The sequence below is a fragment of the Mastigoproctus giganteus genome, chromosome 4 (genome assembly GCF_048544385.1).
Source record: "Mastigoproctus giganteus isolate SK-2022 chromosome 4, ASM4854438v1, whole genome shotgun sequence".
Taxonomy (NCBI): Eukaryota; Metazoa; Arthropoda; class Arachnida; order Uropygi; family Thelyphonidae; genus Mastigoproctus; species Mastigoproctus giganteus.
Genome location: NC_143578.1, coordinates 207,807,058 through 207,828,542, shown reverse-complemented (window position 1 = coordinate 207,828,542; position 21,485 = coordinate 207,807,058). Strand labels below are relative to the sequence as shown.

The window sequence follows — 21,485 nt, the reverse complement described above, 5'->3', positions numbered from 1 at the left end:
CGAATAAGTAACACTTCACCAGTGGAGAAGACTGATGTTACTTATTCTTGGTGTATACCATCCCCTAGACGGTACTGTTTCGAAGCTTGTTGACTTACTCATCCTTGGGTGGGCAGGTACCTGTTGTTGCAATAGTGACAACCCAGTTATGAAGTATAACTCCACAATATGAGAGATGCTTGATGGTGTGCATGGTTTAATCTAAACCTATTTCTTGACTAAATGACTAAGAGTATGAAAAAGGTTGTTTATGCGTGGGTAATGCGAGATATTAGCATTAGTATTAGTAGAGGCATTTGATGCAAGAAAGCAAGCTTATGCAGCATCAGCCAAAAAAAAAAAAAAAAAAACCCCACTTCCACTTCACCCCTCTGTTCGTTCCAAATACCTGTCCAGCTGAGCCTTAAACTTATTTAGGCTATCAACCTCCACCACAAGGGATGGAAGTCTGTTCCACCAACCAACCACCCGCTGGCTAAAGGCAAATTTCCTCACGTCTATCCTACATCTGTCTTTCCTCAATTTGAATTTATGCCCTCTCAGGTGATTTTTCTGAGCTAGAGGAAGAATCCCATCAGCATTGAGCATGCTTAAACCATTCAAGGCTTTATACACCTCTATCAGATCACCTCGCTGGTGCCTAGTCTCCAGACACTGTAATTTGCAAAACTTAAGCCTTTCTTCGTAAGAGCACCCCTTTGTTCCATTCACTAATCTTGTTGCCCTTCTCTGTACTCGTTCCAGCAACTCTACATCCTTCTTGAAATGAGGCCTCCAGACCTGTATACAGTACACTAGGTGTGTCCTGACCATTGCCTTATACAATGGAATAATCACCTCCTTATCCCTGCTGGAAAAATTCCTGTATATCATTGACAATACTCCATGAGCTACTCTTGCAGCCCATCTGCACTGCTCAGAGAACTTCATATCTGCCTGCACAACCACCCCCAAGTCCCTTTCATTCTCTACCACTGTCAGTGTAGTACCGCAGAGTTGATACGTTGCTCTGGGGTTGCTGTTTCCCATGTGTAGTAATTTACATTTGTCAATGTTAAACTTCATTTGCCACCTCTCAGCCCATCTGCTCAACCTTTCCAGATCCTGTTGCAGCAGCATAGTGTCAGTAGTGTCCTTGATAACCCTGCCAACCTTTGTATCATCTGCAAACTTGGACATTAAGCTTGATATACCATCATCAATATCATTTATAAATACAGAAAACAATAATGGACCCAACACTGAGCCCTGAGGGACTCCACTAATAACATTAGTCCACGATGAGCAGTGTCCATTGATTACCACTCTCTGTCTTCTCCCCCTCAACCACCCCTTTATCCATAGTAGCAATTTGCCTCCAATGTCACACTGCTCCAATTTGTGTAGCAGTCTTCCATGTGCAACAGTATCAAAAGCCTTTCTAAGATCCAAGTATATAATATCAAAGTTATTCCCTGCATCCAGTTCTTTTGTGACTGCATCATAATATCCAATCAAGTTGGTCAGGCAAGACTTCCCCTTAACAAAACCATGCTGTGTCTGAGCTATAACTGAAGTCTTGTCTAAATGATCCTGCAGTGCTTCTTTAACCAGTGCCTCCATTAATTTTCCTGGAACAGAAGTTAAGCTCACAGGTCTATAATTACTTGTGTCAGCCTTTGATCCTCCTTTGTGAATTGGGGTCACATTTGCACATTTCCAGTCTATGGGTACCTCCCCTGAGTCCAAGGAAACTCTCATAATTATGGCGAAGGGTTTGCTTACTTCCTTTGCTGCCTCCTTTAATATAATTGGATAGATCCCATCCACCCCGGGTGCCTTTCTTGTGTTTATCTTCAACAGTTTCTCCTCCACTTTACTCCCAGTTATTTCAAGATTCTGTAGCTTACTGCTAGAGTTGAATACACCTCTGGCATTCCCCTTGCTGAATAACTCCTCATGTGTGAATGTCGATGCAAAATATTCATTTAGTTTGTTAGCTACCTGAGCAGGATCATCAACACTTGACCCATCAATATCAAGTGGACCAATCTGATTCATCCCCTTCCTTCTAGAGTTTACATAAGTAAAGAACTCTTTGCTGTTTTTCTTTGCATCCCTTGCCAAGGATTTCTCGTAATCTGCCTTCGCCTGCCTAACCTCCTTTGTAACTTGGTTGCATATCAACTTGTATCTATCATAGGCTTCTGTGTCATGTGTTAATTTGTATGTATCCCATGCATTTTTCTTCTCTGCCATATGCCTCATTAGTTCATCTGACATCCATTTTGGCCTAAACCTTGAACAATATTTCTTAGTTGGTATGTAAAGCCTAGTAGCTTCCAAGATAAGTTCTTTGAATGCTTCCCATTTTGAATTTGCTGTTGGTAACATCATCAGTTGGTCCCACTGTATAGAATTTAAATACTGTCTCAGTCCATCGTAGTCGCCTTTACGAAAGCAATAACCCTTCGCTTTACCCCTAATGGTAGTTACCTCTTTGAGTAAATCCCACTTCAGCACACTGTGATCACTGCCACCTAGTGGTTCGTTAATCTGCAGATTCTTAATGCATGAAGAATCACTGCTGATAATCAAATCAAGAGTATTACTCCCTCTAGTTGCCTCCTGAACATGCTGATGTAGAAAACAATAAATCCACAAAAGCCCTGCTAGTGTGTGAGTAACCAGCCCCCAAATTCCAGTCAATATCTGGGAAATTAAAATCTCCCATTATAAGACTCTCTGATTTACTGGCCCACTCTATTTCCCTGTACAGTTCCTTATTATACTCATCAGAGTCATTAGGCCTGTAGCACACTCCTCTCAATTTTGATCTCCCAATGCTTATGTCACACCAAACTGACTCAACACCGCACTGTCCGGCGATGTTGACTGGCTTCACTTCCTTGGTTTTTATGTGTTTCTTAACTAATAGCATAACCCCTCCCCCCCTTCCTATCCTGTCTATCCTTTCTGTAGACGTTGTACTCCCCAAATTCCAGTTCTGCATCCCTTATATCTGTGTGACACCATGTCTCTGATATCCCAACAATATCTGCCTTTGATGTTTTGAGCAATACCTCAAATTCATCAAATTTATTTACTAAACTCCTAGCATTGGTGTACACGCAAGTATACCTGCACCTGTTTCTATTCTTAGCTACCCTAACACAACCCATGTGTTTACTTGTACCGCAATGGCTCCCAGCAGTCTCTGAAATACCATGCATCTTGTTTTCCAGGCTTCTGCTCATTCTAATAGAAGCAGTGCAAGAATCTCTTTCACCTCTGCCAGTGGCTACTGTCAATCTATTGGTCTTTGTCTCCCCCCAATCTAGCAGTTTTCCGACCCACCTAACACTGCCTCGATAGCATCAGCAAATATTCTTGCACCCTTTCTATTTAAGTGTATCCCATCCCTGTAGAAGCAATCTCTCCTGTTAACAAGTACAGTCCGGGCTGAAAAAAATTCTACCCCTTGAGCCTTGCACAATCTTTCCAGGGCCGAATTGATCAACAAGGCTCTCATCATATACTCCCTCCTATCGTGTCTGGGCAGAATATAATCTGAATATAATCAGAATATAATCAATATAATCAAACAATGCATGCATATTATGTTTATGCATTTCCCATGCATAAACAACCTTTGTTAAATGTTTTCCATTCTTTTTTTTTTTTTTTTTTTTTTTTTCTTCTCCATTCTCAATGATCATTAGTAGTAGTGGTGGCATGTGATGCAAGAAAGCAAGTGTATGAGCTTATGCAGCATCAACCAAAAAAAAAAAAAAAAAAATCGCCCTATTCCCTCCAAATGCCTGTCCAGTTCCTCCTTAAATTTATTCAACCTATCAACTTCCACAACAACAGATGGAAGTTTGTTCCAGCAATTAACCACCAGCTGGTTAAAGACAAATTTCCACACACATCTATTCTACATCTGTCTTTTCTTAATTTGAATTTATGTCCCCTTAGGTTCGTAATCTGAACAAGTGGAAGGATCCCATCAGAATTCAGCGTGCTCACCCCATTCAAGGCCTTATACACCTCAGTCAGATCACCATACAGGTGCCTAGTCTCCAACCACTGCAATTTGAAGAACTTAAGCCTCTCTTGGTAAGAGGATCCCTTCATTCCCCTCACCAATCTTGTTGCCCTTCTCTGTACACGCTCAAGAAAATCTACTCCTTCCTAAAATGAGGCCTCCAGACCTGTACGCAGTACTCAAGGCGTGGCCTGACCATTGCCTTATACAGAGGGACAATCACCACCTTTTCCCTGCTAGCAAAATTCCTATATATCATTGACAAAACCCCATAACCTACCCTGGCAGCCTGTCTGCATTGCTCAGAAAACTTCATATCAGGCTGCACAATTACTCCCAGGTCTTTCATTTTCTACCACCTTAAGTATAGTACCACACAGTTGGTACGTTTCTCTGGGGTTGCTTCTACCCATATGCAGTACTTTGCATTTGTCAATGTTAAACTTCAGTTGCCACTTCTTAGACCATCTGCCCAAATTATCTAGATCCTGTTGCAGTAGCACACTGCCATTGCTGTCATTAACAACCCTGCCAACCTTTGTATCATCTGCAAACTTTGACATTAAGCCTGATATACCTTCATCAATATCATTGATAAATATATAAAACAACAGTGTACCCAACACCAAACCCTGTGGGACTCCACTAACAACATTAGTCCACGAGGAGCAGCACCCATTGATTACCACCCTCTGTCTCCTCCCACTTAACCATCCTTTTATCCATTGTTGAAATTTACCCTTCATACCATTCTGCTCCAATTTGTACAATAGTCTTCCATGCACAACAGTGTCAAAAGCTTTCCTGAAATCCAAATATATGATATCAAAATAATTTTTTGCATCCAGTTCCTTTGTAACCACATCATAATATCCTATGAAATTTGTCAGACAAGACTTTCCCTTAACAAACCCATGCTGTTTCTGAATTATTGCTGCAGTCTTGTCTAGATGATCCCCTAATGCATCTTTAACCAGTGACTTCATTATTTTACCCGGAACAGAAGTTAAACTAACTGGTCTAATTACTAGTGTCACCCTTTGATCCCCCTTTGTGAATTGGCGATACATTTGCACATCTCCAGTCCGTGGGAACCTCCCCTGAGTCCAAAGATGCTCTCATAATTATGGCTAAGGGTTTGCTTAGTTGCTTTTCCGCCTCCTTTAATATAACTGGATAGATCCCATCCACCCCAGATACTTTTCTATGTTTAACTTCAAAATTTCTCCCTCCACTTTGCTCTCAGTTATTAAAAAATCATTAAGTATCCTGCTACAATTTGATAACCTTCTGCCATTTTCAAATCTTAATAATTCCTAATGTGTGAATGTAGATGAAAAATACTCATTCAGTTTGTTTGCTATCTGAGCAGGATCATCAACAGTCGAACCATCGATATCAAGTAGACCAATCAGATTCATCCCCTTCCTTTTAGAGTTTATATGAGTAAAGAAATCCTTGCTGTTTTTCTTAGCATCTTTTGCCATGGATTTCTCGTAATCTGCTTTCGCCTGCCTAACCTCCTTTGGTTAGGCAGGACTGCAGACTAGCTTATATGATGATTACAGACTAGCTTATATCTGCCATAGGTTTCGGAGTTGCTTGATAATTTATATGCATCCCATGCATTTTGCTTCTCTGTTAAGAGTTTCATTAGTTCATTTGATAACCATTTAGGCCCAAACCTTGAGCAATATTTTTTAATAGGTATGAAACGTTTAGTAGCATCCACGATTAATTCCTTGAATGCTTCCCACTTAGAATTTACTGTTGGTAACATCGTCAGTTGATCTCACTGTACAGAATTTAAAAACTGTCTGAGACCACTGTACTCACCTTTACGGAAGCAAAAACCCTTACCTTTACCCCTGATTGGTAATTAAATCTTAAAGTAAATCCCACATCAGTGCACTGTGATCACTGCCACCTAGTGATTCCTTTATCTGCAAATTCTTAATACACGAATAATCACTCTTGATAACCAGATGAAGAGTATTATTCTCTCTGGTTGCTTCTCGAACATGCTGCTGCAGAAAACAATCATCCAATAAATCCACAAAATCTGACTAGTGTGTGAGTGACCAACCCACAAGTTGCAGTCAGTATCTAGGAGGTTAAAATCCCCCATTATAAGACATTCCGATTTACTAGCCCACTCTATTTCTCTGTACAATTGTTCATTGTACTCATTCGAGTCATTAGGCCTATAACACACTCCTACTCTTATTTTTGCTTTAGCAGTGCTTATGTCACACCAAACTGACTCAACAGTGCACTATTCATCTATATCAACTTGGGTGCACTTCTTTTGATTTTATGTTTTTCTTAATTAACAGCATAACACCTCCCTTTCTATCCTGTCTGTCCTTTCTGTACACATTGTACTCCCGAAATTCCAGTTCTGCATTCCTTATATCTGTGTGACATCACGCCTTTGATGTCTTGACCAACACTTTTAATTCATCAATTCTAGCATTGGTATACATATTCTTATTCCTAGTTACCCTAATACATCCCATATACCCACCTATTTCACAATGACTGCCATCCGTCCCTGAAACCCCCAACACCCCTAGCTCCAGGTTCCTACTTATTCTATTAGAAGTTGTGCAAGAATCACCTTCACCTCTGCCTGTGGCTACTGTTAAACTATTAGTCCTTGTATCCCCCCTCCCAAGCTAGCAGTTTTCTGACCCACCTAACACTGCCTCCCTGATTAAGTGTGTCCCAGCCCTGTAGAAGCAGTCCCTCCTGTTAACAAGTACAGACCAGGCTGAAAAAAAATTCTACCCCTTGAGCCTTGCACAGTCTTTCCAGGGCCGAATTGATCGGCAGGGCTCTCATCATATACTCCCTCCTATCGTGTCTGGGCAGAGTTGCAGACACTTTCAAATTCAACCCTAATTCCCGGCTTTTTTTCAACAATGACCTGTACTTTTTAAGTAATCCTGCTGGTCTCCTACTCTTAATATCATTAATGCCAACGTGTACAACTATATCACCTTTTGTGCCCTTAAAAGATGATATCCGCTGTACAACATCATCAGTTGTTATGTATAGGTTTTTTTTTTTTTTTTTTTTTAGAACCTATAGTACTTAGTACTGTGCATAGGTTGAAAAGCTGAAAGAAGTTCTTGTTAGCATTAGACTTAAACTTCTGTAGATTGCAATTTTCAGGAAATACTTATGAAGGAAGTTGCTCCAGAAAACAGAAGTTGAATGAATAAATGAGGAAGAAGAAAAGTTGGATTTGTGAGATTGAACTTGAACAGTAAAAGGATTTTAAATGGTTGCGACATGTGATCGGACTGCTTTGAAAGAGAGTGGGAATTATAGAAGGCAATTCAGAAGAACTGTGCCCATGCACGTATCTATAGAAGAGGCATCCAACAGAAACAAAACGTCTATGAGACTGTGGAGAGAATCTGTTACAGATGAGACATTAATTAATCTAACTGTCCTCTATTGAAAGGAATCTAGAAGCCTGAGAGAGCTTTTGATGTCACCACCCCAGATGTGGGAACAATATTCCATGGTAGGCCAGATTTGCAATTTCTGCAAAGCCAACAACTGTTTTGAAGAAAAGCAATGCTGAGAGTGAAAGAGAAAACCCAGTTATTTTAGATGCAGCAGAAGCAATATTTATAATGTGCTTTATGCCAAGGGAGATTATAAGGCAGGGTAATCCGCACGATCTTTCTTAGAAATCAGAGCATCATCGAAGATAAGCATAGGAGCAGAAGAATCCTTTTTGTGAGATATAAGACAGGACTGAGTTTTAGAAGGATTGAAATTAACTTGTCTTTGCACCACTAGAGAATTACACGGGGATCAGCATTTAAGGGTTTGGCAGTGAAAACTTGAAATTCAAACTGCTTGAACAGGGTGAGGTTTCTCAAACTGGAGGGTGGAAAGCAATGTGCTATCATCAGCAAAACTATGGATAGGATTTCCGGTCAATGGAAGAAGGTCGTTAATATACAATACAAGAGAAAAAGAGTGGGCGAAAAAACTGAACCTTGAGAAACACCAGCATTAGCGGAGAAGTTAGAAGACAGAGAGCCAACTACCATCACCCGCAGTGAGCTATAAGAGAAAAAACTGGATACCCAATTACAAAGAATAGCTAGCAAACCATAGGATGGTGGCTTTTTTTTAGAAGACCTTTATGCCAAACACGATTAAATGCCTTTGTAATGTCAAGAGCAATGGCTTGAGTTTCACCAAATTTTTCCATTGAATTTGTCCATAGATGCGTAACATAAGTCAGAATATCACCAGTGGAATGATAATGGCGATCGTTGATCAGACGGAAGGTTTCTAGGTAGTTTAAGAGTTAGCGGTTAATTGATTTCTCCATTACTTTGTAAAGAGTAGAAGTAATCGCAATGGAACGATAATTGGATGTGGAAGGGATTTGTCAGGAACTGGCTGGATATGATCAAATTTCCAAGCAGAAGGAAAAACACTTTTGGAATAAGAAAGTGAAACAAGACAACACAAAACAGGAGTAAGTTCAGAGGCAGAGGTTTTGAGAACAAGTGGAGCAATACCATCAGGACTGAAGCTTTCTTAGCATCGGATACATCAAAATCTTTCTGACATCCTTTTTACAGAAAACCCCAGGAGGCATTGAATGGAGTGTACTGGGAATGGTTTGAGGTGATTTATCAAGATCATCAATACATGAGTTGGAAGAAAAATCGAATGCTAGCAGGTCACTTTATCTTTGGCTGATTTGTAGCAATAAAACCATCTGGTTTTGACAGAGGTGGGCAAAAATTGCGGACAAAAGCTTTGGCAAGAGACTGGAATACTCGGCTACCATTTGGACAAGAAGCAAGTTTTCGACTCTTAGTGGATGAATCTAGTTTAGATTGATTAATAACCGCTTTAAAAGTATAAATAAGACTTAGGGGATTTTGACCCCTGCTCGCTGCACTTGCTTCTTTTGATAAAATAAAATACAGAAGCTTTCAATACTGTGCGTGCGTGTGTGTGTGTGTGTGTGTGTGTGTGTGTGTGTGTGTGTGTGTGTGTGTGTGTGTGTGTGTCAGCTATGAACACATAAATACGCTGCATGTGGAAATCAAGAATGGTACCGCATGGTCATGGTAGATAAACAAAGTGCGTGCATAAGGTTCATCTAGCATGACCAAACTTCTGTTACGTATTTTATTATTTGTTATGTATTACCATGTAACACGCATCCCTTTTCTTCCATTGGCTGAATAAATATCACTAGGAGGAAAATTATTTTAATGTATAGAAAGATAATTTTTATTATTACGAAATGTTGCTTATAAAAACAGTACTGGAAATATTTTATAATAAAAATTCAGAAATACAAGATTTCAGAGAATATAGGTTTAGCGGTTCACATTAAAAATAAAGGGGTGTGCGAGTCAAAAAAGGTTGGGAACCGCTTCCTTATATGATGGAATAATCACTTCCTTGTCACACTGCTGGCATAGTTCCTATATATCGTTTAAAGAACTGTCCTAGCAGCATGTGTCTGCACTTCTTAGAAACTCTATATTAGACTGTATAATTACCCCTAGGTTCTTTCGTTCTCCAGCATCTTGAGGGTGGTGTTATGTAATTGGTATGTTATCATTTATCCTTTCATTTACAACATTAAACCACAGTTGCTATTGTCTGCTCATCTGTCTAACTTTCTGGGTTTTTTCCTGCAAGTTTTCTATGATTTCCCGTCAATAAACACCCTGCCAACCTTTGAATCATCATGAAAAATTATAAAATAAGCTTGATAGTCCGTCAGCATCAATGAAAAATATTGAAAACGGTAATCAACGTTTGTCTTCTTTTGCCATTCAAGTATCACTTTATTATCTATTGCAATAGCTTGTCCCACACTGTTCCAGTTTATACTGAAGGCTTTCATGTGGAACAGTGTCAAAAGCTTTACTGAAATCTAAATATATGATGTCAAAATTGTTTGCATCCATATCTTTTGTTACTGCATCATAGGAACTAAGCAGATTGATATTAAGACTGGAAGCCCCTTAACAAACTCATGCTGTTTTTTCTAGATATTTATATTTCTGGTAAGATAATCCTGCAGTACTTCTATAACCACTGACCACATTATTTTTTCTGGAACAGAAGTCAAGCTTACAGCTCTATAATTGCTTACATCACCCTGTGCTCCTCTTGTGTGAATACAAAACATTGGCAAACCACCCTCCTATAAGACCTTCCCCTGAATCCAAGAATACTGTCATAATCATAGATATAAGGTAAGCAAAGATTTTGCTTACCTCTTTCGCTGCTGCTTTTAATATTTAATAAATAGATCCCACTAACATCAGGTGCTGGGTTTACTTTTAGCTTGAGCAATCTCTTCTTTCTCTCAGTTATAAGAAAATCTTTGTCCCCATTTGAAAGTTCTGGTGTTCCCATCTCTAAAAACATTCTTCACACATGAACATAGATGCAAAATATTTATTTAGTTTGTCAAAATCTGAACAGGATCATCAATAGTTATGGCATTCATATCTAGGTAGCGAGTGTTGTTGAATCCTTTCCTTCCCTTCCCTTGTTAACCTAAGAAAAATATTTCTTTTCATTCTTAGTCAAGGAGTTCTCATAATCTGCCTTGGCTTGATTAAACTCCATAGTGACCTGATTGCAGACTATTTTGTACTTTTGTAAGTTTTCATGTTGTATGCTAATTTATAATCACCCCATGCATTGTCCCTCTGCTGCTAGTCAGCTCATCTGGCTTCCCGGAATGCTTTTCATTTAGAATTTGCAGTTGGTAAAATCATCAGTTGGTCCCACTAAAAGGAATTTAAAACAATATAAAATCACTGCAGTTGCCTTTATGAATGCAATATTCCTGGGCGCCTCCGTAGCCAGGAGGGAAGGAGCAGCAGTGCGTAGCACATGCTTCTTGATTAGACCGGGGTTCGAGCCTGTTACCACCAATTACGGAGGATGCGGAAAGGTCAGGGAATGACCACCGCATATCCTGGAGCAATATGGCCTTAGTTGCTAATGCTCCAAAAAAAAACAAACAAAAAAAGCCATATCCCCCCCTCCCCCCCCCCCCCAAGAGTAGTTATCTTTAAGTAAATCCTACATCAATAAATTATGATCAGTGTCACTTAGTGGTTCCTTTATCTGAGTACCCTTAATGCAGGGAGTCACTGGCGATAATCAGATGAAGCGTGTTGCTGTGTCTAGCTGCTTCTTTAACATGCTACTGTAGAAACAGATGTCCAATGTATGCATCTAATTTCTGCTACTATGTGAGTGAGTAATGTATAAGTTCCAATGAGTAGCTAGAAAGATAAATTCTTCCCCCACCCCATTATAAGACAAATCTACATTCGAATCTACTGGCCCACTCCACATATCTCCGTGTTGTTCGTTATACTCATTGCAGTTGTTTGACCTATAGCAGATTGCTACTTTTTTTTTTTTTTTTTGTAGAATGGCTGTTTGGATTTACAATTTTTTGCCTTTTGCAAGAAACATGCCAAAATCATTTATCACTTGCTAATTATAATTTTCTTGGTTGAGTTACCCCTTTGACTACATAAATTAGGTATGCTTATGTCATTTGATGAGTATTAATCAATTTGTTTGAAAAAAAAAACAATTGTATATGTAAGTTCAAATATTTATACATCTGAGTTTTATAACTCTGTTTTTTAAACTTGAAAATGGAAGTGATTGATAGGTTTATGCTTATTTTGTTTATTATATATGTTTATTATATTTTAAGAAGTCATAAAAGGTTTTGTTTTGTTGTAAATAACAGGGGAAAAATCCATTTTTGCATCAATTTGTCATCTAATTTAGAATTAGTAGATCTAATTCGATCAATAATTTTAGCAATAATCATATTTCTTGAAAAATAATTATACTCATGGAAATGTTTTTCATTTGCAACTAGGTGTGGTAATTATTGATGACAGACCAGAGGTCAGCATGGATGATTCGCCTTTTTTGTGTGATGCTGATGATGGCTTTCAAGAAGTAACATCCAAGAAACGACATAAAACAATGATTGATGGCGATATTAAGAAGATCAAAAAGGAGGTATTGTATCATTTTTATTGTGTGTGCGCGCGCCTAAAATTTTATTCCATTTGCTAACGCATAGGAAACTTCCAAAACTTTATTGGAATGTATCACTATCTCATACATGGGTGGTCCCAGGTAGGAGCTATAGCTCTCTCCTTATGGTAAAAACAATTTTGTTTAATGTGCTGATTGAGGCTTAATGATTCCTCAGAACAGTGCTTTTCGTACACTGCCACTTTAGCTGCATCCATCCCCCTTTAGAATATGTGCCACCGCTGATGTCATATCTCAATGTAAATAAATTAGAGAAATAAAAAAAAGAAGGTTGTGAGTTTTAGTTGTGTCAGCTCAATCCTGTAATACTAGTAACATTATACAAGGTTAGTAATTTAAAATGAAACCTTGTGTTTAGCAGTAAAAAAAAAAAAAAAAAAAAAAACTAATTTTGAAATTTTATGTGGGTGAGTCACTATTCTGTTAGCAATGGCCCTAGGTCCTGCATGTGGTTTATACAAGAGCAAGTGGTCTTTGCTTTAAGTTCCAGTCCCAGAAATGCCTATGTGCATTTCAAAATTTCTTTTCCAAATAAGGAACCTGGTAAGATTACCATTCATCAGTTGATAAGTCACTTCTGATTTGTTAATAACAAATAATATAGCTACCCTTCTGTTTAACGTAGAAAGAATAGCACAAGTTCAGGTTGTATTTGTCGTATGAGAGTGTTCCTAGGGTGATTACTTAAAAAAAAAAAAAAAAAAAAAAAAAAAGTTGGATGTATGTCACATTTGGGTAGTATAAACTGAAAGAACCTTGCAAAGGTGCAAGGACATAATGTGATTGTTAGGCAGTTGTGGTTCCCCACAAATATGTATTAAGTGATCAGTGAAGCTGCACAAATTTTCAAGACCACTGGGTGCGGGTAGTGTGGGTTCTGTTACAATTTGTTGCTCAACCTGTCCCCTAGGTACTGAGATGCACAACTCCAAGAAGGGATCTCCTAGCATCTGTCCATGGCACATGGAATGTGTAGTTGATAAATAACACTTACTGGGCCTACAGTGCTGAGACTAGAACAAGAGCAGAGGTGGTCTGGGAATAGAAAGAATACTTCAAAATGTTAAGAATGGGAAAGTCAGGTAGAGCAGGAACATAAAGGAGATGAGGAACCCTATAGAAGGATGAAGTGGTGAATGCTATAAAAGGGTGGAATGGTGTCAAGAGAGAAGTATGCGTGGATTCTCTGTACAATCTCCAGTTCCTATGCTGGAGGAATACTAGTGTCTGAAATAGCCACTACAATAGGAGGTTGAATCCCACCACTGAAAGAAGGTGGGCATCAGCATATCTCACTTAGCTGCCAAGTGTGCCCAGATCTAAAAGAAGGATCTGGTTAAGGAGCATGTCCAGGTCAAGCAAGTGAGAGAATGATGCCCCACTAATCATCCCACAATGACATCCATTGGATTGCTGTTAGCACATTCCACATGAGTAGGAAAATACAGAGCCACAGGATCTCACTATGGAACAAGTCATTCTATAGTGAGATCCTAATCAGTAGGGTACTGCAACAAAGTAAGGTGGGCATACTGGCTAGGCTTGGAATTATGGGTTGTAGAGTTAGAAGTGTCAGAGGACTAGGGGCAGTAGTTGTTACCGAGAAGCTTATGTCTGTCTGTTCAGATTAGTGTGATATTTGAACATCAGTGGCAAAGGTGAAGAAGGCTGTGTAAGCCTCTTTGATGTGATCAGTTTGTTCCCACAGAAATGAGGACATTCAAGATTCTCATTCTTATGACAGCTTTCTTAATTGTCACAGTTAGATTGCATCTCTCTCTCTCTCGCTCGCTCTCTCTGTACACTGAGGTCCTGTAGGTGTCCACTGAGAATGCTGTGGCCATTGTCAGTGTGGAAAAAGATAACCGTGATGGACTGTAGCAAAGCAAGTTACAGCAGACTTGTCAAAAAAGAATACGATTGAGATAAATATCCTGATTATCTTGCCTTTTTTGTCAGCCTGTCCATTGCTCTTGCTACTCAGATATGAGGATGTTCCATGCCCACTTTTTCTCCTGTTGGCATCTGTGTTCAGATTCTGACCCGGTCGGCTACTTGGTTGTTCCTGATGAAGTGGACAAATCTACATAAAATTTAAATGAAGTTTTGCTACAAGTTCTGGAGAAGTGGGGGAGCATTATGCATTACATGCTCAGTAGTTGGGTTGCTAAGTGTATGTTGCCTCTATGTTGGAACTACACTGCCGCCACCCCATAGGAGATGGAGGCAAACACTGCATTGTAGATTAGTTCTAGGGAATTTGCTTTGACACCCTAGACCATCTTGGTAGTCCTGTCCAGCAAGAAGTTAAACTTTTGATCTTCTGACCAAGGTGTGTGGTGGTTGGTGAGGGACTTTTCCTGATAATGGGTTGGAGGAGATTGGTGAGTTAACTTAGCTTTTTCTGGAAGAAACAGCTTGTGTAAACCAGTCTACTCGGACACTGTGTGGAGGACTCTCCTGGATTGCAGGACAGCTCTAGTGGAGCTATGGATGATGATGATCACTAGGTCATCTGTGTATGACACCTTAACTGCATTAGGGAAGAACAGGTCAGCCACCCACATTGGGAACTCTGTAGAATGGCCAGGACCATGTTCCATGCTGTAGGACATAACTGAGCTTGAGGGCATGCTCTAGTTACAGGTCGGGAGAGAAGATAGAATATAGTCTGGATGGTGAGCTTCCTGGTTCCCATATGAGCTATTTAAGAATTTTTAGCCAACAGAACATAAAAATCAGGCTGTTAAAACACATTTCTACAGTTACATTACACTCGCGTTATTCGAGGGGTGATAATTTAATTAGTGGATAGGTGCAAGATTTTATGTTTACCGAAGGAACTTTCCATATCATTCGCTAAAGGTACTCTCCCTGATCGCTACTGAGCAGACTGTGCATGCTAGTACTTGTTGAGATAGTGTTGCATGGAGATTTTTTTATCCTGCAGAACTGATAAAACGTGATTTTTCAAATATCAACAGATATTTGAAACATTGTTTATCTTTCAGTAGTTAGTACCAGCCTTCCCTGGCTTGTAGCCGTGAAGGGTATTGTGTACGGCGTGTGTGTTTTGTATGCAATAAAGAGTTATCCTTCTTCTAGTTAGCACTGGAGGACAAACCAAAAAGCTCAGAGGTGTGACGTCACAAAATGGGCCATACTTTATAGAAGTTTGTAATTGGAGTTTTTCTGTTATTTTCGAAATTTGTAAAACACCCTTCCTCCCTGATCCCCCCCCCCCCCCCCCATAAGTGATTATGAATCCCAAATTTATAATTTTTTTTTTACTTTCGCAAAAATTGCTGGAATCATAAGTAGCATGTACAAAGATAATGCAGTATTTCTTCTAATAAAATTTTTATAGGTGGCGGCATACATTTTACGTTCCACTTACATTGTGGAACAGTAATAATCCCTTTAACCCTTAATTTGTGCTTTCTAATTGTTTAAATTGCCTAAAGGCCAGAAGTTGAAACAAAACTCTTAATCCATTCGTTATATGGAAATTTTCTTCATTCTACAGAAACTTTTAAATGTAATTGCCAAAAGGAATCCAAAACATTTACTAACTGTAATTAAATCAAAAATGAAGCAATTTTAAAAAATATAACTGGTCGAATGAGCCCTTAAAATGCTGGCACCCTACTCACCGCACTCTAGTTCTAGCTCTGGGCAGAAGCACTTCAGGGAAGGCCATGAGTCTGTTGCAGATGACCTGCTCAGCCTTCCTCCTCAATAACTATTGAGCAAATTGGAAAAGCCCAAGAAATCATGGATGAAAAGCAAATTGCATTTTGTGAATTAGCTGTTAAAATGTCCATTTCATGTGGTAGTGCTCACAATATTGTGAAAGATCACCTGATAATGTCACATCTGTGCCCGCTAGATTCCATACAATTTGACTTCAGAACAAACACAGTAAAGAGCAAAGAAATACTCAGTCATTTTGAAACACAGGGTCAAAACTTCTTAAATCGAATAGTAACATGATGAAACTTGGATTTTTCACTGTGATCTGGAGACAAAACAACAGTCTGGTGAGTGGAAGCATTCTGATTCACCAAGACCTAAGATATTTCAATCTTCTCGTTTGGCTGATAAACAAATGTTTCTTGCTTTTTTTGACATAAAAGGCATTCTTATTACACATTTTTTGTGGAACAAATATGGATAAGGAAGCATACTCTGAGGTTCTCAGGGTCAAACTTTGCCGTGCCATTCATCTGAAATGTCAAGAACTTTCCAGTGCAAAGTGGTTTCTCCTTCAAGACAATGTCAGGCTATGTCCAACAACGATGCTCGCAGAGCCACAATGGAAGCATTTAATGTGTGGGTACATCAGTGGCGAAAGTGTGTAATGGTCAAGCGGTAGTATTACGAGAAGAAGAGATTCAGGTGAAAATTAAGATAAAATCTTGACCAGTCAGCAAATTAAATTATCACCCCCCACCCCCCCGTACGTAGGAAACACGGGTGAATCACTATTTTGTTATGAATAGCTAAGTTGCTAATGTGCTATATAAATAACAACAGCCATATAAAGAAATGTAATCAGTCCTTAACTCTGCTTGCCCACATCATTTTTTAAAAATCCTTGCATACACTAAAAATTTGTGTGGTGTGCTTTGTCATGAAAGTATGTTGTTGGACTAATATTTTCCATTGACAAATGTTGAACAATACAATACCAGAACATTGTCACTCAAATTTGGGATATTGTCACAACATATGCTTCCAAGACAATGTGACCTACCATATAGATATTTCAACTAAGAATTTTTTTTTAGTTTGTTTATCAAGTGCATTATTTTAAAAGGATTATGGCCACTGCATTCCACCAACATCGCTACTGGATTTCGTTTTGGGGGAAGCTTAAAAGAAAGCATATAGCAATAATTCACAAGTTTCTGGAGGAACTTGAACAGATGTAAAAGATGGACATATAAAACTTTTAAATTTGAATTGACTATAACAATGTGCTCAAACATTGGTATTATTATGTTTATTTTATGAGAGAATGTCTGTAACAGACATTCTCTCAGGTATGACAAGCTGGTCTTGCTACCTGGGAGACTAAATTGCTGATGGAACTGATATTTCAGGCTACACTTGAGTCAAGTAAACCGAATTTGGGGAAGTCCGGTCATGCTGCGACAATCAAATCCTCTGATTACACCTTTGAGATGGTAGGACTGTTAATACAATTGGCTATAATCCCTATGTGCAAGTCCTGAAATATGGCACCCTAGGATACCGGACGTGACCAGCCAAGGTGCAAAGAAAAGTAAGCAGGGGTCGAGGTCTGGCGTCCATACCACATGGACAAATGCCCTCTTTGTTACCAGGCAACACTATGTGACAGATGACTCAAGTGGTGTGGTTCCACCACTTTGCTGTTTATTGGAGGCTTGAAGTGGTAGAACCCATGTTTAGTCACCAGAGCAGCAGACCCCCCCCCCATTTTTCAGTAATGTGATATGATTGGTGGCTTTTGAGTTATGCCAAGATTCAGTCTTCCTTACATTATTATTATTATTATTATTAGCCATATGGTGCAAGGAGGCCTGAGGCTTATGCTGCACCAGCCAAAAAAAAAAAAAAATCTTCAACAATTTCTCCTCCACTTTACTCTCAGTTATTACAAGATTATCTAGCTTACTGCCAGAGTTGAATACACCTCTGGCATTCCCCTCCCTGAATAACTCCTCATGTGTGAATGTCGATGCAAAATATTCATTTAGTTTGTTAGCTACCTGAGCAGGATCATTAACAGTTTAACCATCGATATCAAGTGGACCAATCTGATTCATCCCCTTCCTTCTGGAGTTTACATAAGTAAAGAACTCTTTGCTGTTTTTCTTTGCATCCTTTCCCAAAGATTTCTCGTAATCTTCCTTCGCCTGTCTAACCTCCTTTGTAACTTGGTTACAGACCAGCTTATATCTATCATAGGCTACTGTGTCACATGTTAATTTATATGTATCCCATGCATTTTTCTTCTCTGTCACATGTCTAATTAGTTCATCTGACATCTATTTATGCCTAAATCTTGAACAATATTTCTGTTTTGGTATGTAAAGCCTAGTAGCTTCTAAGATGAATTATTTGAATGCTTCCCATTTTGAATTTGCTGTTGGTAACATCATCAGTTGGTTTCACCGTATAGAATTTAAATACTGTCTCAGACCACTGTAGTCAGCAAAAACCCTTCCCTTTACCCTTGATGGTAGTTACCTCTTTGAGTAAATCCCACTTCAGCACATTGTGATACCTGCCACCTAGTGGTTCCTTTATCTGCAGATTCTTGATGCATGAAGAATTACTACTGATAATCAGATCAAGAGTATTACTCCCTCTAGTTGCCTCCCAAACATGCTGCTGAAGAAAACAGTCATCTGATAAATCCACAAAAGCCTTGCTAGTGTGTGAATGACCAACCCACAAATTCCAGTCAATATCCGGGAAATTAAAATCCCACATTATAAGACACTCTAATTTACTGGCCCACTCTATTTCTCTGTTGTTGTTTTGGTTTTTAGGAGCATTAGCAACTAAGGCCATATTGCTCTGGGATATGCGGTGGTCATTCCCTGACCTTTCCGCATCTTCCGTATCTGGTGGTGATGGGCTCGAACCCCGGTCTAATCAAGAAGCGTGTGCTATGCACTGCTGCTCCTTCACACCTGGCTACGGGGGCGCCTCTATTTCTCTGCACAATTGCTCATTATACTCATCAGATTTAATTGACCTATAACACACATCTACTCTCATTTTTCCTTTCCCATTGCTTATTTCACGCCAAAAAAAAACTCAACACTGCATTGTGCACCAAAATCAATTGGATGCACTTCCTTAGATTTTATGTGTTTCTTAACTAACAGCATAACGACTCCTCCCTTCCTGTCTATCCTTTCTGTACACATTGTACTCCCCAAATTCCAATTCTGCATATCTGTACACCATGTCTCTGTACAGATATAATTCTGGACACCATGTCTCTGAAATCCCAACAATATCTGCCTTTGATGTCTTGACTAGCACTTCAAGCTCATTGAATTTATTAACTATACTCCTAGCATTGGTGTACATGCAAGTATACATACACCTGTTTCTACTCTTAGTTACCCTAACACAGCCCATGTATTTACTTGTTCCACTATGACTCCCAGCAGTCCTGGAAATTCCCATTGCCTTTCTTTCCAGGCTGCTGCTCAATTGCATTTCAATAGAAGTAGTGAAAGAATCACTTTTACCTCTGCCAGCTGCTACTGGTGATTTTTTTATTTATTTATTTTTACTATTTATATTATACCCCTAAACTTAAATTGCTAACTCACATGGCACTTTCAGATGCTAACTAAATAATAAATGTGCAATTCTAAAATACTGCAATGTCATTTAGAGAAAATTAGTAAGGAAAGATATGTGGGACAATATGACTCCACTAAACAAATTTTGAAAAACAGTTCTTTACTTCTTATAAAGCAACACGAATGGTGGAGGATTAGAAACTCATTTTAAAATGTTTGCAATAAGTAAAAAAAGAAAGTTATTTGGTTAATATTATCCATTATAATGTTAAAATATAAAATATAGTATAAAAACATTTTAAGGGTACGGCTCAAATGGTGATCATAGGCTGGCTGCTAGGTAGTCCACCTGACTGAATCTATTGGTAACTCTCTAAGAGACTTCCAGGTCAGCTAGTATACAGGGTGTCTCAAAAATATTGGAACAAACTTTTAGGGGAGGTAGGTAACATATAAAGGAATGTGAATCGCATAGGAACCCATAATCGGAAACGTCACACTAATACTTTCCTGTGACGTTTCCCATAATCGGAAACGTCACAGGAAAGTATTAGTAGCAGAGGCACAAGAAGCACAAATGACACAAGACAGTAATTAGTGGCAAACATTTGTTTGACATAATATTAACAATGGAGTACGAGATGGATGAATTTCATGATGCTCAAAGGTCCCACCATGAGACGCGATGCATGCGTGACACCGACGCAGCATGGATTGGCAGACACGGTCGAACACACCTGGAGTTTTTTGACAATAGCAGCAGCACAGACAAGTCTCGCCATGATCCATTTCCATCTCCCCAGGCAATTCATACACGATAGATGAATATATATATCTATTGTGGGCCCGCCATAGAAAGAAAGCAAGACTCCATAAATCAGGTGAGCGTGTGGGGCCAGGCAATGGGTCCACCACGGCCAATCCATCAATGCCCAAAATGCCTGTTCAAGTGGTCACAAAAATACCTTCCATAATGGGCAGGCGCCCCCATCATGTTGAAACCAAATGTTCTGTCTCACATTTGCTGGAACATCATCAAGTAATCCTGGTAGAACTTGTTCTAGAAATATCCGATATTTAGCTGAGTTCATGCGGGATGGTAACAGGTACGGGCCGACTAAACAGTCACCGACCATACCTGCCCACACATTTATTGCAAAGCAATGTTGTGCCGCATGGGGGGGCACACACACACAGTGTGGGTTGTCGTGAGCCCACACATGTGCTGATTGAATAAGCCTTCCCGAGTGAAATAAGCCTCATCCGTGAACAAAACATAGGCTGAAAAATTTAAGTCTTGAACACTTTCTTGGAGAAACCACTGCGCAAAAGCCACACGTGCAGGATGATCTTGGGGGAGCAGTAACTGAACCCTTTGGAGATGAAAGGGGTGTAAGGAATCATCATGCCAGACACGCTGTACACTGCAACGAGCCATTCCTAAGGCAGAGGCAATGGCACATTTGCTGGTAGTAGGATTATTCTGGACGGCATTCAACACACTTTCTTCCATGGTGGGAGTTCGTGTCAAACGTGGTCTGCCCGCACTACTCCTGTTACCTCTAAATGACCCATAATCGCACATATTTTTATGCACATTCGCAAACAAACGGTGGTCCGGTACATGTCTGTCTGGGAGGCATTCTCCATAAATTCATTGAGTGGCTCGTCCATTGCCCTCTGCTAATCCATACCCTAGGTGCATGTCTGCCAGCTCACAATTCACAGATCTGTGCATGCTCTTCGTGTGGCAACTACCTTCAATGAGTAAACCAGAAATTTTCCCTCTCGCGAACTGATGAACAGCGCCGTGTACTGACTTACGGTGACATTCCAGTTATGGGTTCCTAAGCGATCAACATTCCTTTAGATGTTACCTACCTCCCCTAAACATTTGTGCCAATATTTTTGAGACACCCTGTATAATCATACTGCCTTTACTCTGCCAGATAGTGACTGGGGCAAGCCTGAGTATGCAGGCGCCTCCATAGCCAGGTGGGCAGGAGCAGCAGTGCGTAGCACACGCTTCTTGATTA

At 39.6% G+C, this 21,485-nt stretch overlaps 1 protein-coding gene across 4 annotated transcripts in view; it reads left to right on the top strand.

Annotated features, from left to right (window-relative positions):
• LOC150087353 (uncharacterized) overlaps window positions 1-21,485 on the top strand; it is a 521,069-nt gene that overhangs the window by 411,557 nt on the left and 88,027 nt on the right. For all 4 annotated transcript variants that reach the window (XM_090371151.1, XM_090371150.1, XM_090371149.1 and 1 more), the window contains one exon: window positions 11,952-12,097. In XM_090371151.1, coding sequence (XP_090227277.1) covers window positions 11,952-12,097 — 146 coding nt within the window. The remainder of the gene's footprint in view (window positions 1-11,951; window positions 12,098-21,485) is intronic.